General features: G+C 35.9%; 3 protein-coding genes across 3 annotated transcripts in view; 1 reads left to right on the forward strand and 2 right to left on the reverse strand.

Moving 5' to 3' along the window:
- Window positions 1–6929, reverse strand: part of LOC141443236 (histidine decarboxylase-like) — a 40232-nt gene extending 33303 nt beyond the window's left edge. Inside the window, exon 1 of the mRNA XM_074108445.1 lies at window positions 6857–6929. The gene's annotated coding sequence lies outside the window, so the exon portion shown is untranslated. The remainder of the gene's footprint in view (window positions 1–6856) is intronic.
- A 2157-nt stretch (window positions 6930–9086) lies between these two features.
- On the forward strand, window positions 9087–12643 carry LOC141443320 (uncharacterized). Its single transcript, XM_074108558.1, has 3 exons — window positions 9087–9718; window positions 10924–11120; window positions 11667–12643. Exons 1-3 carry the CDS (start codon window positions 9594–9596, stop codon window positions 12641–12643), a joined length of 1299 nt encoding a protein of 432 aa, XP_073964659.1. The 5' UTR covers window positions 9087–9593.
- Window positions 11103–17919, reverse strand: LOC141443319 (uncharacterized). Its single transcript, XM_074108557.1, has 4 exons — window positions 17222–17919; window positions 16951–17040; window positions 16233–16343; window positions 11103–14574 (listed from the first exon to the last, which is right to left on the reverse strand). The coding sequence occupies exons 1-4, from the start codon at window positions 17432–17434 to the stop codon at window positions 13474–13476; spliced, it is 1515 nt and encodes a 504-aa protein (XP_073964658.1). The 5' UTR covers window positions 17435–17919; the 3' UTR covers window positions 11103–13473.
- Between the last annotated feature and the right edge of the window lie 771 nt (window positions 17920–18690).

The following is an 18690-nucleotide window of genomic DNA, read 5'->3' on the forward strand; positions in this document are numbered from 1 at the left end:
GCTTGTTGTGGCCTAAATTGAATAAAGATATTTTGACTTTGACTTTGACTTTGACAGCTGAAAATGTTACCAGACAACGCAAAAAAAATAGTTATAGGAATATGTCGATACAAATATGCCGATTTCTTGTGCAGACGCGGAATGGAAATGTTTATCACTTTTGGGGCTTTATTTCCATAGCTTTAGGCCTAAACACGACATAAAGGATAACACAATTAAAAATAAATCAACAACAAGAAAAAAATCACAATAACGGGACATAGTTCCCAGCAAACCGATGGCAGTTAAGTCAAATGACATATATGAAACGTCAGCAAATCAAAATGGCGAACGGCGTCCTTGCCGATGTTCACCAGGTTTTTTTCTAAATCTTTTAAAGAAAAGATTTATTTTATTATTATTTCGTATTAAGTTTTTTTTTATATCGATATTAAGTTTTTTTTTAATATCGATATTACAGCACTGGTGAAACTGTGGCAACATTTGTGTGCAATGAACTGTCAAGATGGTTCGCCTAATTCTGGACTCAAGTATAGATCATTTTGAGCACTACAACTGCCATCTACTTCTGCTACTGACTGTACTTTTTTATTGGGAAAGTAGACAAAGCTACGGGCAACAGCTATCATCCGTAAATCAGAAATGGAGTAAATACAGAAGTGGACGCAGTATTTCTATAAAATAAATAAAACTCTAATAATAGATACGTCGTTGATAGATTGTGATGTATGGCTCATATTGTGTGGTCGACCTTTTTTATTGAATGTAGTGACCACTTTATAAAGAGATTCTATGGTTTGTGTTAAATTTTCTCCCCGTAACTGAAATCACTTGGTTTTTATTACAAGTTCTTTTGAAAAACGAGTAAGTCTATGGTAACTGTGTTAAAACCGTGGTGGCCTAGTGGTTTGACCTATGGCCTCTCAAGCAGAGGATCGTGGGTTCAAGCCCGAGTCCGCATCTCTCAGATTTTTGAAAATCATCCGCGAAATTAGGTACATTCGAAATTTTTAACTTTTTACGATGAACTAAAATATATCAAATGTGTGTATTAAGTTACCGATCCGCACTGGGTCTGCTTGGGAACTACGGCCCAAGCCTTCTTATTGTGGGAGGAGACCTTTGCTCAGCAGTGGGACGTAGGTATATAGGCTGGGATGATGATGATTGATACATTAGATATTTTGATAGAGTGAACACGTGTTATCAAAGCGTTATAAAAAGAGACGTATTTATTTGTCAATAAAAATATTACACCACAGAACCGGCCAAGTGCGAGTCGGTTTTATTATATGATATTAAATATATATTAAATATTACGGGACAATTCACACCAATTAACCTAGTCCCAAAGTAAGCTTAGCAAAGCTTGTGTTATGGGTACTAAGCAACGGATAAATATAATTATATAGATAGATACATACTTAAATACATAGTTAACACCCAAGACCCGAGAACAAACATTCGTATTTTTCATGCAAATATCTGCCCCGACACGGGAATCGAACCCGGGAGCTCAAGCTTCGTAGTCAGGCTCTCTAACCACTAGGCCATCTGGTCGTCTATGATGGTTTTCGCAATTTTACCATTATCTGTGCTATAAGACGTTGCTTCGTACCAAATTTCAAGACTCTGAGTTCACGGGAAGTACCCGTTCCGTAGGTTTTGATTCCCTTGCGAGTTTCGAAAATTTGCGGAAATTAGCGGCATCAACGGCTGTATCTTTTGATTGCGTTGGCTTAGAAGTTTGATTTTTTCACAGCTCCAAGCTGTCCCTTGGACTTGAGTATTTGATATAAATTTCAGCTTGATACCTCCACGCGTTCCTGAGAAAAAGGGTCTTGATAGACGGACGGACGGACAACAAAGTGATCCTATAAGGGTTCCGTTTTTTCCTTTCGAGGTACGGAACCCTTGAAAAGATATATATAAAAACCGGCCAAGAGCGTGTCGGACACGCCCGAAATAGGTTTCGTGGCCATTACGAAAAAATTAAGTAATATTTTACTAAGGATTTCGTATTTTATACGGAATCTTCCATAGTTTAGGTATATTTTATACCTTAGGCTCCTATTTACTCTTAAACTACTTCTATTTTCGTAATGGCTATGGAACCCTATTTTGGGCGTGTCCGACACGCTCTTGGCATGTTTTTTCGTTGTAACTACTTCATGATTGTCATAAAACTTACCTAACTTAACCGCCAACTTGTCAATATAAATTAAATTTAAAAAGAATAATGGTCGAAATACACAACGGTCATTAGATATAACATAATTTTCGATGAAACTATTAATTATTTAAACTTTTATTAACGTGTACTATACAGATTGATTTTGGTTACGTTGGGTTTATTTTATAAAATTTCTGTAAAATTGGCAATTTCTGAGAAAATTGCATACATCAAATTGTAAAACATCCATATTATGTAACCAATTCTATGCAAATTAAATAAACTAATATTATTATTATCAAGTGACCCTTATATATTTATCCAATATTCTTTTTGGACTTTATATATTTTAACACGTACCTATAGGGTTCTACAGGATAGTCCTGAAATATAACCTGAATAGTTAACAGTTTTAGAAAAAAAAAGTTCGTCCAAAGTAAACAGTTGGGATATGAGTCATTTGGTAAAAATAATGTTCGACGAAAAGCCAGGGTTCCCGTAATTTAATTGGTAATCCAAAAACCCTTACTCACTGACTTATTCATCATCACCCAAAACCCTGAATAAAGAAAGCTGTAATTTTGTGTTGTTTCCTTTAATGATGTAACCTGTTTTTACATCATGAGAGGAAAGTATTCAATGACGGGTTTATTATTTTATTTTGGAAATTCTATCAGTCAGTCTATCAGTTTGCAGGTGGTAGGACCTTGTGCAAGGTCCGCCCGGATTGCTACCACCATCTTGCTCGCTAATCCTGCCGTGAAGCAGCAGTGCTTGCACTGTTGTGTTTCGGCGTGGAGAGTAAGACAGCCGGTGAAATTACTGGCACTTGAGGTATCCCATCTTAGGCCTCTAGGTTGGCAACGCATCTGCAATACCCCTGTTTATCAGGAGACCCACTTGCTCGTTTGCCATCCAGTCGAATAAAAAAAAAAGTCCCATTTCCCGCGTATGTACATTTATACCAGCGGACGTCAAGCTGTCGCTATGATTTTCTCAAGAACAGGTAGAATATTATAAATAGGTACAAAAGATTGTATGTGTGTATGTGTGTTTTATCCTTTCACACTATAATGGCTGAACGACTATGTATAGAAATTGTATGCAGATAGCTGGATATCTGGAATAACACATAGCCCACTTTTTATCTTGATGTTGTCACTAGTAATAGTTACCCCACTAGTGTTTTAGAGGGGGGGTCGCAAAGCTCCTATAAGTTGCTTCGAAAACTACTTCAGTATATATTTATTAAGAAAATGTTAACTCATAATATTTGGCCCTAAATAAAATACCTACATGAAAAAAAAACAACGAGTAGGGGGGTCGCAAAATAATTTGTTCATACTAAAGGGTAGTGTCACGAAAAAGGTTGAAAAACACTGTTTAAGAGAAACTGACTTAATTTGACCTGTAGATTATTCTCTTAAAGTTAACGAAAATTAAAAATAACACAGTGCGATACCTCCTACGTATACTGGTACAAGTGACAAATTTCTGATTTTTAGTTTTTTGCATTTTTGTGATTAATATTTCCTTATTTACCTACCACAAAAAATTTGGACGGATATTCCTATTAGTTTTAGAATAAAGTGACGTATATGAATGCATCTAACACCGTTTTGCTAATCGGTACAACGTATACTGAGGCAACCGACATGCACCACTATACGCGGCACCGATATTGTCGCGGGGCCGGGGAAGTCGAGTGTAACTGGCAGTTGCCTCAGTGTACGCGCTAGCCGTCGCTGCGTGCGGACGTTTAAACTGTTCTACGAGCACATAATTTGATAGTATATATAAAAAAAAACATGTTTTGGTTTGGCAAGACCACAATAGCCGTATTTCTCATAGACAGTCATGGAAACTAAATCCAATGTGAAACCTTTTCGTGATCTATTTCGCTATGATTTCTTTGGCAAATGTATGGGATGTCAACATAACATTGGTAGTACAACGGTTCCACCCCAGTACCAGTACGTGATTCAATTTCCTCGGCTATACCTACATGTACGCGTGCTAGAAATATAACATTGCAGTATTACATTGCATTTTGGTAGTTGAGCATCCCCAAAAAGAAAACAGTAAATTAAAATGAGAACAGTAAATTTCAATATACCTACAGGTTGATAAAAAAATCCTGTACTATACTGTAACCCATATTAGGGCTACTGATTACTAATACGATATAAGTGGGAAAACATCGAAATTAGAAGTCTTCTTGCGACTCCACTTCCATACAAAACTTTTTTTTTCGAATCACAGTATTTTTCTACTTGGACCATATTAGTAATTAGTAGCCCTAATGTGGTTTAAAGTATAGTACAGGGTTTTAATAACACCCTATACACATTTTTTTATACACACCTAAGAAATGGTACCTGGCTATGTATATGGCGAAAACGGGTAAACGTATGAAGTTATAGAAGTTTCCCAAGACTCAGAAACAGACACAAAATTTAAATCTATTGTCAAGAAGACATTAATATATAAGGCGTATTATTAAAATTAATGATTATATCATGGATAGGGAAATTTGGAAATAATTCCGATCCGCATTGGCGAGTGCTTACTCCAAATAGCGAATTGAGAACTGTTTTAAATATGTAGTTGTGTTAAATACTTGTGATGTATAGATATCACTAAAATATGATTGTAAATCTGTTTACAAAATATACCTAGGTTTATTGCCAGACTCTTCTCAACAGAGGTTTTTACAAACCGGTGGTAAATTTTTTGACATTTATAAGTGCTTGTTACAATCTAAATTGAATAAAGATATTTTGACTTTGACTCAATATTTCATGTCAAAGCTTGTCTTAAGCAAAGTGCCAATCAGACTCGCGCACGAAGGGTTCCGTACCATCTATACAACTTCATTAGGATTAGCAAAAAAATGGCAAAAAAAAACATTTGTTGTATGGGGGCCCCTTAAATATTTATTCTGATCTATTTTTTGTTATATATATATTATCGACTACAGTTATACATAATCTGTAAAAATTTCAACTGTCTAACTATCATGGTTCATGAGATACAGCCTGGTGACAGACGGACGGACAGCGAAGTAGTATAAAGTAGTAGGGTTTCCGTTTATACCCTTTGGGTACGGAACCCTGAAGAGGCACAAAAAGCTAAACCGTTATGTGGATACAAATGGGTGCGATGCGATATATGTATCACATGAGGAACCTTTCACAATAAAATATGAGTACACATTTGAACAGGAATACGAATCAATTGAATGTGCTTCCATTAATTTAAAGCACTTAATACAATTACTTTTCTTAATAAAACCATTTATATTTCAAGTGAGGTTTTTTATAAAGGTATATTTCTGTATTTTGTATAGCACGTTTAAAACATTACTAGCGGTATATTGGTACAAGTGGCATGCTAATGTTAGCGTATAATGATGCAAGTGATAAAAACGTTTATAAATCAATAGATGAAGGTAAAAGAGCATCTTTTTTATTGTTCATTGCAAGCCATATAAGTATTTCATCTAAAAATTCATATACAATATAAAAATATCGTTAGATCAGTAATCTACGCATTACGCCGTATACTGGAGCAAGTGGTAATTAGCTCAGTATACCGCACAACTACAAGATGTAAAATACGCGTATAGTAGTGTATCTGCCATTTTCTCAAAAACTATAAAAAATTTCAAAATTCCATGAATACAGGTAGAAAGCCAATATTTTCTTTGGAACTAATGCAAAATTTTGAAAAGTTATATCACCAAATGAGAAAGTTACAGGTTTTTGAACCTTTGAACAGCTCTCCTGTAAATTTATGATTATGCACTTGTACCAGTATACGTAGGAGGTGTCGAGTGTATAAGAGTAAAATGACTGAGCGACAGACAGATAATACACACCCTAAACAATTGGAGCTAGAGACTAGGAAATTTGCATACGCATGTTTCGAAGGTCATAAAGGCACACTAATAAGGGTTTTTTTTTGAAATTCTTTAGGGATAGAGTTTTAGGATTTTCCAAAATGATAGAGAATAACGGGTTTTTTGAATACCTAGGTACTTACAGACTACAGGTGAATAGATAATTAATATTTGGCAGGGTTATAGAAGTATAACTAGGAGACATTTTTTGAAATAATTGCTAAATTTTGGTTTTAATTTTAATTTTTGACATTGATTTTCATTTATTTTTTTTAATTAATGTCTTTTTTTCAAGAAATTTTAATTTTAGAAATTTTAGATTAATGGAATCTAAAAAAATTGCTAAATAACTAATTTTGACTTTAATTTTTAACAGTGATTTTAATTTATTTTTTCTTTTTTACATTGTTTTTTTTCAGAAATTTTAATTTTAGAAATTTTAGTTTAAAGCAATCTTTAAAAAAAAAATACCTAGCTGGTGTGCAGACTGTTGTTTAAGGGTCATAGAGGTGAACTAAGAAATAATTTTTTGAAACTCAAGCGGTACAGTGAATAAAAGTACCTCACATTTTTGTTTCAAACTCTGTCTTTTTGCCGATTGTTTGTAAGGGTTGCGTGTCTTGGGATTATTAATTAATGGCATTAACATATCCTACTATAATCGCTAATTTTACTACATCAAACGAAAAAAAAACTAATCTGAATAAAAAAAGTTAGTCTATTCACTCTTGTCTCTTTAGTCTAGTCTACGTATTCTCTATTCAAAAAAATAACAAACTCACCTTGTATCAACAAAAAATAAACTTTTTCACGCGCGTTTTTTTTTTTGTTCGTTACAGTTCTTGCAATACACTGGAAGTCAGAGTCTAGAACGTCGCTTATATAGGGGGTGTTCTGATACGACTACGCCACTGACGAGTTGGCCGACCGATCGCTGAACTAATTGCAGCGCGTTCGCCAAGAGCGGTAGCGGGAGCGGAAATGAAGCCAGTGTATTTTGGTGACTGTGATAATTAACTCGCTGTTACTTTTTGTATGAAACTACAACTCTTACCGATTATTACAATGAAGGTAAGTATATTTTTAAAATCGTGTCATTTTATTTCGAAATGGGATGGTCAAACACAATTTATGGTATATTACTGATTGAAAAAAATTACATATGTATACAAATAACAACGTAAAGAATAAAAGATAAGAATTCAAAATTCAAATAATTTATTCAGTAAATAGGCCGCAATGGGCACTTTTACACGTCATTTTTTTAACTACCAGCGCTTTCGGAAAGACCATCATTGCCAAGAAGAATGCGCCGCAAGAAACTTGGCAGCAAGTCATTTTTTCAAAATAATATAATTACAAATAAAATACTTAAACACTAAGGTATACAATTAAAGAAAAAAATACAAAAATAATAATAATAATACAGGGAGGTATGGGGTCCCTTAGTAAAAAAACTAAACACTAACTATATCTACGTTCAGTGGAAGTGCGGAATGCTTAAGAAGAACATATACGTAAATATATACATTAAAAATATTGTTAGGTATCAGAAACCGCAAAAATATAAGCAGAGAACCTGCACATGCATAATTTTGATAATGTCTTATTTATTAGACGACCCCGATGCAGAATTTACCATTCTTTGCGCATTTTACGAAACCCGTTATTCTCTCTCTTCACGACGCTTCTTGAGTTAGAATATAATTATTTAATGCGTTCATGTGCTATGATTTAGCACGTTTATTGAAATTCCGTTTTGACATACATTAATATAACGCTCAGTAAATCGCTACTCGCTTGTGGCTCAGCCCCCAATCCGCTGGAGGACAACTTGAAAAGGCGTAGATACTTTTAATAGATTTTCCGGTTGTCCAGATCGTTATCAAACTATATTCTGTAAATAATCGATTGATATTTGTTTAAAATTGTAATAAATAAAAATTGCTACAAGAATAATAATTATTACCTAGGTCACACAAGAGTTGACACCAATGGATTGAATAAGAAAATGAAAATAACTGTGTGTTTATTTGAATACATTTCACACAAATACGAGGAAGCCGAGGTTTTTTTTAAAGGCGTGGTGGCCTAGTGGTTTGACCTATCGCCTCTCAAGCAGGGGATTTTGGGTTCAAACCCCGGCTCACACCTGTGAGTGTTACGAAATTCATGTGCGGAATTACATTTGAAATTTACCACGAGCTTTACGGTGAAGGAAAGCCTGCACGAACGTACGAAGCAATTCAATGGCGCGTGTGAAGTTCCCAAGCAGCACTGGGTCCGCGTGGGAACTGCGGCCCGAGCCCTCTCGTTGTGAGAGGAAGCCCAGCAGTGGCCAGCAGCAGTGGGACGTATATATGCTGGGATAGATGGGATGGATGAAAATGACATGCATCAGACAGAACCGTACAAAAGTGACATTACTTTCGTTCAATCCATTCGTGACAGCTCTTGTAAATATACCTTGTATAGTGTAAGTAGTAATATAGTGCGTTTTTTTTTTTTTTTACGTGGGCAAATTTTTCTTGACACGGTAGAAGATTCCATTACAGTTTTTTTCTTTTATTTTTTTATTCGACTGGATGGCAAATGAGCAAGTGAGTCTCTTGATGGTAAGAGATCACCATCGCCCATAAACATCTGCAACACCAGGGGTATTGCAGACGCGTTGCCAACCTAGAGGCCTAAGATGGGATACCTCAAGTGCCAGTAATTTCACCGGCTGTCTTACTCTCCACGTCGAAACACAACAGTGCAAGCACTGCTGCTTCACGGCAGGATTAGCGAGCAAGATGACAATTTCCAGGTTATCTAGTAGGTACAGGGGGCCTACCACGCTCTCTTAATACGATTCAGTTTAGGCTCTAAACTAAACTGCATCTCTATTTCGTACCACGACGTTACTTTTGTGATTCAGTTCAAGCACGGTTCAGCGACAGCGATACAGACATTTTCATTCACTCACTTCAAGCGGTTTTCGTACCATGACGCTTAACTTGAGTGGGAATTGGCTAAGTAAAGTTTTTTGGAGAGGTGCAAATTATATTTTTTTTCGACAGTCGACGTCTTTGTAATCGAGAAACTGCAGCTCTTTTATTTTTATTTCCTATTATTAATTAGAAATATTTTTTTAAGTGGTCGACATGACGTTTGTGCCTTTGAAATGGCAGATAAGCTTCGTGCCTAGAACTAGCTTAGAATTAAAAAAAAACTACGTCAATTGTCACTTTTGACATTGTCAAAAAATAATACCGCGGTTCTGTTTACTTGCGTTTCCGTGTAATCAGTGTTAGTAGTGTGTTTTTCATGAATATTTCAACGACCTCAGCATAACCTCCGGACTTTCGATATTGCCGCACTTCTCCTCGACCTTTGCACGATATTTGGACTACGATTTCAGCTACTTTCGACGACTCAGGCACTGCTATTTGGACAACGTTTTTCAGCTTTCACGACGACCCCCGCCCTGACTTTTGGACTGTTTTTTATTACTTAGGCTTCGCTATTGATCACAGAATGAGCGAATTCGTACGAGCAGATTCTAGAAACTTGCCACACATGGATATGTTCATGATCTTGGAATATTTCCACACGAACGATAAGCACAATGTTGCTGAAATTAGAGGTGTGAAGACACTCATGTACGTACTGGGGAATTACACAAACATTCTGATGATTATATAATTATGATCATATATTTAACGTTTACTTACATACATAATGTATGTATGTACATCAAAGCAAATAAAATCATTTATTTGGTTACAAATAAACCTGTGCCCAGCAGTGCGACGTAAATAGGCCGATGATGATGATGAAAGGGTTGGACTGTAGCAAAGGGGGCACAGATTTTTTTTTACCAAAATGAAGTCATAATGACACATATTTTAAATGATGTTATCGAATAGAATATGTTCAAATAAGTGTATTTTACTTCCAGAGGCGTCTTTACCTATAGTGCAGGGTGTGCGTTGCACACGGGCGCAGGGGTGTTAGGGGCGCCGGCCGCGGCACTTTGTACCTATTCCATTTTGACCACGCGCTTCCTAGATGGTGTTAAAGTAATAATTGCACACGGGCGCTACATGGGCTAAAGACGCCGCTGTTTACTTCAACAACTTTTCTCTGTAATCAAAAATGGCCGAGATAAAGGGACCCAAGGTTTTGAATTTTTTGGAAGGAGCCGGAGACGATTTTTTTTGTCAAAATGAAGTCATGATGATATATATTTAAAATGATTTTATTGTATAGAATACGTTAAAATAAGCGTATTTTATTTGAAAAACTTTTCTGTGTAATCAAAAATGGCCAAGATATAGGGACCCAAAGTTTGAAACTTAGGTATGACAAGCGAAGCAAGGAGTGGTTAGTATGAATTGTGACCACAGCTCACGAGCCGAGCGAGCGTAGCGAGCGTGCCGCGTCAGCGGCCGGTGAAGTGCCAGAACCGAACTAAACCATTAATCTTAGATATTGTTTGATCAAAGTAGAAGTTGAATGCTCATTTCCTTTCTTCTACATCTATCTCATCTGTAGTTGGTCACAGAGAAAAGTACCCCTATTAAAAGATGCCCATTTTAACATACTCTAATTATAACATTTAAATAAAATAGGGCTTATAAAAACATAAAAAAATTGTTTGAAATTTTGTCCTGGCCAGTAATTTTGTTTGAAAATTTTGTCCAATATTTTTTTTTCAGGTTTTTCGAAAGTGGCTGTCTTTTTTGATTCCTATGTTTTTACGCGTTTTAAGTAATAAAAAAAATTGTATGGTGCCCCCTTGGTATAGTCTGACTTGAGTCTGACCAAAAGATCTTGTATTATCATTTTTTCCATTACATTTTAGGTCATCAAGAGGTGGTTACATAGAAAGTGCAGTAGGATATGTAGAAATTAAAAGAGGGAACACTGAATGTTTTGTCAGGGCCAAAGTTGTTCCGGAACATAAAATTACAAAAAAATATTATCTTGTTACTATTCACTTAGACGAGAAGAGTAGTAACATAATTGATGCAACATGTGATGGTTGTCCTGCATCGGCTGGTAAATACTTATGAAAATCAAAATCAAAAAGCCTTATTGCTGAAAAGAGATTATACAATATTTTGTCTATCCTATTAATGACCCTATTTACTATAATAAGTCAGTCACTTTCAGTGTCATTCTGACACAAACACCTTTAATTTTTTTTTTATTCAACTGGCAAACGAGCAAGTGGGTCTCCTGATGGTAAGATCTCAAAGTTGTATTTTAATATTTTATTCCTATTGTTTTAACTTAGAACATTTATTTAAAATATGGAAGACATGGAGGCTCGCTTGGCGGCCTTGCAGGAGCAGTATGCTGCCCTGCAAGACCGGTTAAGTACCTAATCAGCCTACACCAGATCCCACCCCCTGGCCCAATGGGTAGAATACATGCATTGTAATGCTTCCTTTTGATCCCCACACTGTACCGTTTGCCCTTCATTACATCCTTCAGTGACCAGAATCTTTTCCAGGCGTTTGTTATTCTTTTTTCAATTTCTGCTTCCATTTTACATTTATGGTAAATGAAGATTATATTTTCAGTGTTTTATTTTACTTTCAGGTGGATGTAAACACACATTGGTGATGTTATACTGGTTGCAAAAAAAAGCTGCAGAACCATCATCTACATCCGTAGATTGTTATTGGGCTAAACCACGATTAGCTAGTGAGGGAACACAACCAGTATCTTCCAAGGATATTTTTCCATCGAAGAAAAGAGGAGTAGAACTGGGACCAAGAGATCTGGGGAAACTTAATGCATTTTATGAAGAATGTAAGAAAAGAAAAACTGGGGACTCCCTGATTTTATCATTTTTACCAGATCATGATAATGGTTTAACAAAATTTTGTATATTTGACATGATACTTGATTTTACAACTAAAACTAATAATCACAGTTACGAACATTTTAAAAGTAACGTGTCTGTGACTCAAATTGTGCAAACTCAAATAGAAAAAAGCACCAAAAAGCAGGCAGAGTCAAAGTTATGGCATAGCATTAGACAGGGTCGAATAACAGCATCAAAAGTGTATGAAGCTTGTCATTGTGACACACCTGATGGCTCTCTTGTGGAACAAATTCTTGGTGGTTACAAAATATATGATACCAAAGCGATGAAGAGAGGAAAAATGCTAGAAAAACCTGTAATAAAAGAAATTGAACGGATATTGGGGGTCCACATTGAGGAATGTGGATTTTACTTAACTAATTTCTTTAGTGGAGCTTCACCTGATGGTGTAGCCAACAACTTTATTATTGAAGTCAAATGCCCTAGCACAGCAAAAACCACAAAAAACTATGTAGACAAAAATAAAATAAAAGAAAAATTTTTGGCTCAATGCCAGTTCCAAATGCTAGCCACAGGATATAAAAAGTGTGCTTTTTGTGTTGCTGACCCAGATTTTGAACGAAACAAAAAAATCGAAATAAAATGGGTTGAGTTTGATGCGGCTTATGCCAACTATTTATTAAAAAAATCTGAACAGTTTTGGAAAAATGCAATTTACCCCAAAATTTTACTTAACGCTCTATCCTAAACTAGAGAAAAATCCCATGATAGCCAAACCTTCCTCATAGTATAAAGGCTGAGAGTTTCTCTATGTATGCCTCCAATACAGGCAAGAACCAGATTGTTTGTCCATCTTACCTGTATTGTAGGCTTACATAGAGAAACTCTCAGCTTTTATACATAACGAAGGTCTGGCTACCATGGGCTAAATCTATACTGCCCTATGACTCAGTATTTTTAGGAATAACGCTCGATTCTAAACTACAGTGGGGACCTCACATCACAGCAATCGCGGGTAGGTTGAGCTCTGCTGCTTTTGCAGTTTGGAAAATACGGAAGCTAATCGATATGGCGACGGCACGGTTGGTGTATTTAGCATCATTTCTTAATTGGCCTTGGCCTTATTTTATGGGAATCTGCTGCAGACATTGAGTCAATTTTTATCTTACAAGAGAGCAATTAGAGCAATTTATTATTTGAAGACGCGTGAGTCTTTAAAATCTTTTTTTAAGGAAACAGGTATCCTAACCCTGCCGTCGCTTTATGTTTTTGAAATAATTATGTATGTTAGGAAGAACATATGTGATTTTCCCACTAACGTCGATAAGCCAAAGGCTAGGTACTACAAACACAGGTGTGTTGCGCGATAATTCAGATCCGCATTGGCGATCCCTTACTTGAACAGCGAATCTACTGTGTTAATAAGTTTTTATAAAAAAAATTAGGTAAAAATTTCATTTTTAATATAAGTTTTTTTTTTCTGACTGTACAGTACCTACTGGTACAGTCAAAGAAACCTATTATATTTATAAAAACCAATGGCTAATTTGTACATTTCAAAATAAAACAAAGCAAAAGTTATTGTATTTTTATTATGTCACCTTGCAAATTGACTAAAGCACATGCTATTATAACTGCTTCGTCCGCATATCTAACATGGTTATGGTTTATAACCGAGTGAGGCTTCAAAAACGCAAATTCCCGCACTCTTCTTATCACTCGTTCCACGTGTATCCTCAAGCTCGCAATTATTTTAGTTTGAATCACCTCCTTTTTGGTTGGCGTTTCCTGTGAGGAAACACTTGGAGGCCGAAGAAGTTTCACGTGTCTCTGTGATAGGAGAGTTTCTATGCCTTTGAAGCCTCGATCGGCTAAAACTACAGCCCCTGGAGGAAGAATATCGACAAAGCCACTACATTCAGTAATAGCTTTGTCAGAAATTCTTCCTCCATAACCCTTTGAAATATAACATATGAAGCCATTTGGGCAACATGCAATCAAGTATTTTAATGTGTTGCATGATTTATATTGGGACCATGTTCTTGCTTGCATAACAGGGTCTGAGGGTTTTTCGATCTGGATCTCGAAACAGTCAAGTATGCATTGCACATTTGCAAACCTCACTTTAAAAACAGGGGGCAATGTTTTTTTAATTGTGATAGATTCTGGCAGGTATATAAACATTTGTAAATAAGTTGCCAGATTAGGTATACAAATTCTTAACAGCTCGTGCAAAGTCACTTGACTAAAATTAAACTGATGGCTTATTCTTTGTATTGTGTCGTTTAGTTTTAATTTAAATAAGGTGATAATCACATGCAGGGGTCGTAATTTGCATTGATTGGCTAAAAAATTGATCAACCAAAAATATGATCTTGGAAGACCCAGATACATTTTGGGGTTTTCCTTAATAATTCTTAACATATGTGTACGTCCTGACATATTTTTCCCATCTTTTACTGTCTCTTTGGTTGAGCTTGTTGATGAAGGGCTTGAGGGTTCATATAACGACGGTGTTGTTGAACGACTTGCAGTTGAAGATGACGGCATGCTTGGCATGATTTTTTCGGTGATATATGAGACTTTAATATTAGCTGAACAGGCTACACATGTTACTGATGGTTTCACCAAAACAGCTTTGTTTGAATATATGATTTGGGTCTGAGTCGAAGAATCACACTGGAAAAAAAAACGCAATCAAATTAATTTTACACACCAGCCCTTTATAATAACTACTAGCTTTTATATTGTTTTAAACATTCAAAATCATTTTATTCAGTAAATAGGCCGCAATGGGCAATCGTTGTCAAGAAGAATGCGCCGCAAGAAACTTGGCAGTCTTTTTTTTTTCAAAATAAAATGATTACAAATAAAATACATTAAATCTACAGTATAAAGGGACTTAATCTTGAAATATGTTTATTATTTTATTTTCACTATATTTTTTCTAACCATAGATTTTTTTCTGTAAAAATATGTATTAGTTACATATGTAAACATCGGTACTTAACAACATAAAAATTTCATGGCAATGTATGGTCAGCAGAAAAAAAATACAAACAAATACCTACACTTAGTATTTTTAACCTTAATTAAAACCTTTTTAGTCTTAGTGCTAGTTCTAGTCTTAGTTTTAGGTGGTACTTGTGGAGCCAAAATAAACCTTTCTTTCTTTCTAATTTAAATAATGTTTTTGGTAAAAAAAATTTTTTTAACTGAAACTCTCAGTCTTTATTGCGCTAAATGTCGTGATAAGATCTTAAAAAGTATGAACACAAGCAGTATTAATACAAGCTTTTCTTGCCGACTATACCTTTTGTCAACTGTACTTGCAGTGTCACCCAAACTACATTTGCATACCAAATTTCAAGCTGATGCTATTAACTGTTGAAGAGTTCCATCCTGCGGAGATGATCCTGGCCGGACTACCAGGATGTCACTACAATATTGTATTGTCACGCAATTTACGTAAGTATCAAATCAATCCAACTACTGGAAGTTGGTCAAATTTAACTTGCAAGATTTGATTACAGACAGACAGACAACGGGACAGGTGAAACTAAATAAAAGCTTGTAAAAAGGACTAAAAATGTTTAAAGAGCTAGAATAGATTACTGAAATTTGTTCCATGGATGTTGCTGTCAATCTTTGATGAATCTTTTGCAGGTGGTACTGTACTGTGCTACCACCATCTTGCTAGCTAAGTGAAGCAGCAGTGCTTGCACTGTTGTGTTTCGGCGTGGAGAGTAAAACAGCCGGTGAAATTACTGGCACGTGAGGTATCCCATCTTAGACCTCTAGGTTGGCAACGCGTCTGCAATACCCCTGGTATTGCAGATGTTTATGGGCTGTCTGTGGTGATCTCTTACCATCAGGAGACCCACTTGCTCGTTTGCCATCCAGTCGAATAAAAAAAAATGTCTGCAAGAATATATCCATTTCAAACGACTGAAAGACCTTCCCTCAGTGACTGAGGTTTCGATAAACTATTATTTGACTTTACAGATTATTATGTATTGCATGACAGTAAAATTAATGCTCATTGGGAAATTCAGCATGTATTATTTTTGGAATGCAAAATGAGTATTAAGGTTTTATGACGTATTTGGAATATAAACCTCTTTTAGTATATGTACAGTTTACCGCAATATAAATGAGTGTGAAAACAAAAAAATAATTAAATGTTATTATTGAAATATTTGAATGTATTTATTTATTTTGCTACCTTTACCGAGTGCCATGAAATTCGAACATTGATACCGATGTTTAATTATATGTATATATTCACCACTCTATCTGTCACTTGATTTTCTTTTTATACAGGTACATCATTTTACCTTTGAATCTGGCATGCTCCCATATTGCAGTGACTGCTTTGACATAGTAGCCAGATCTTTTCTGTTTTCCAGAGGCTGTTCCATTAAGCTGCTTTCATCATCCAGCATTTGCTAAAAATAAGCACATAACTAAGTACATATCAGCATCCAATTTACACTAATCAATCAGCCTAGTACCAAACTAAGCAATAAACATGTACTACAAAAAGAAGTATCCTATTTAATGTTTTACCTTAAGACAGGAGAGCTCGAGAGGATTCTCCAAATAAAACAATAAGTATAGCAATGAACTAAGGTGAAAAAATTGTTACATATCTTTTTGTAGTTAACTGTACAATCATGAAAAGGATAAATATCCTGTGATTACATGCAATTATAACACATTGCCCATTTAGATAACCTTGTTAATTAATATAATAAAGAAAAAATACAAATTATAAAACCGATTGGTGACCGGTTGTTGGGGCTATGAGGAGAGACTTTTTTTTAAAGAAATGGGGCGCCAGCTTTGTCAGAGGTCTTGACACCCGCTCTGGGTTGTTTCTTGTGCAAAGGTTGTCCATGGCTGTTCCACGGAGCAACGGGGCGAGTGTATTGGGCAACTTTGCACCTAGTATGGCGCAGGGCGGGTTATTTGACTGATTGTGTGTGTACCTATTTATCTGACTTTTTTGTTATGTATTTAAATTATAACATAAGACACCTAGCTGATACTTACAATCTCATCATATGTCTTGGTTAATATCAAGTTTGCAGTCTTTTTTAGGCGTAAATTGCCAGATTTGCTTTTGTAGCAATCTTCCTCAATCTGTAAATATAATAAAAGCACAAAATAATGTGTGTATTTCTCAAAAAAAAAGAATATTGCTAGGTACTAAGGAATTACAAAGAAACAGAAGACAACGAAATAGCAGCAAAAAAATAATAATTGAGAATGACTCATAAGCATAAAACCTAAATATCGACAACATAAACTGCAATACACTCACATTGATATGTTCCTCACAAACATATAAGTTCCGTTTCGGGCAATTCATGTGTAAAGCTTGGCACCAAGTCGCTTGTAAAGGCTTTGGTATGCTCAAATACAGTGAATTTGGATAGTCCCGTCTATATTTCTTACACGACGGCACAAAGCATTGGAGTACATCCCTGTAATACTCCATTTCCTCTGCAATGCTTTGGGGATCGTCCAAATCCATTGTATGTACTCGTGTAACAATCTAAGTCAGGGCGGGGGTCGTCGTGAAAGCTGAAAAACGTTGTCCAAGTAGCAGTGCCTGAGTCGTCGAAAGTAGCTGAAATCGTAGTCCAAATATCGTGCAAAGGTCGAGGAGAAGTGCGGCAATATCGAAAGTCCGGAGGTTATGCTGAGGTCGTTGAAATATTCATGAAAAACACACTACTAACACTGATTACACGGAAACGCAAGTAAACAGAACCGCGGTATTATTTTTTGACAATGTCAAAAGTGACAATTGACGTAGTTTTTTTTTATTCTAAGCTAGTTCTAGGCACGAAGCTTATCTGCCATTTCAAAGGCACAAACGTCATGTCGACCACTTAAAAAAATATTTCTAATTAATAATAGGAAATAAAAATAAAAGAGCTGCAGTTTCTCGATTACAAAGACGTCGACTGTCGAAAAAAAATATAATTTGCACCTCTCCAAAAAACTTTACTTAGCCAATTGAATCGCTTCAGTGTCAAATTTAGCGATTCAGTATAAGTTACTCATTCTGTCAATTCTTTTAAAATTTTAAGTGTTTTACTTGGAATATTTTTTAATTTCAAGAACTTTATACTTTTATTCAAGTTTTTTAACTTTTCATAGGTACTCGCGACATTGTGCTTCTTAACTTCTCATTGATAAAACTAATTTTTCAGTGAGAAAAGAGACTCGTGGATTAGTGACAGCGTAAACATTTTATTTGTAATCAACACAACGGTTGCTAAGAACACGGAATGACATAGAGTTATGGTTTTCCAAAATAAAGAGGTTTTAGTATACAATATTTGGTTTACATATAGCGGCATCCCTTTCGCGACTTAGCGTTTCAGTTTCGGACCAGAGACAATATCGGTCTTTCATTCACTTGTAAGCCATTGAGACTCAGCTCTGAGAAATAAACGTGGTGGTACCAATTACGACGTCTAAAAATGTGACAACGAAAATTGAGGTGGTTGATACACTCGAATAATACCCATAAATATTCCGGTGAAGGAAAACATTGTGGCAGTTGTCTCACCGCCGGCGAGGAAACGATTGGCTATCGACTATTTTCTCGCTCAAGAAACGAACAAAAGAGCTTCCTCGCTGGCGGTGAGACAAGTGCCTCTAGTTACTCGCTCTGCTCGCTTCTCGCTCATCGTCGGCGGTGGGACAAGTGCCTGTGAGGGGAACAAAAAACAACCGGCCAATTGCGAGTCAGAGTCGCGCACGAAGGGTTCCGTACGT

Source organism: Choristoneura fumiferana, chromosome 27 (genome assembly GCF_025370935.1).
Source record: "Choristoneura fumiferana chromosome 27, NRCan_CFum_1, whole genome shotgun sequence".
Lineage (NCBI taxonomy): Eukaryota > Metazoa > Arthropoda > Insecta > Lepidoptera > Tortricidae > Choristoneura > Choristoneura fumiferana.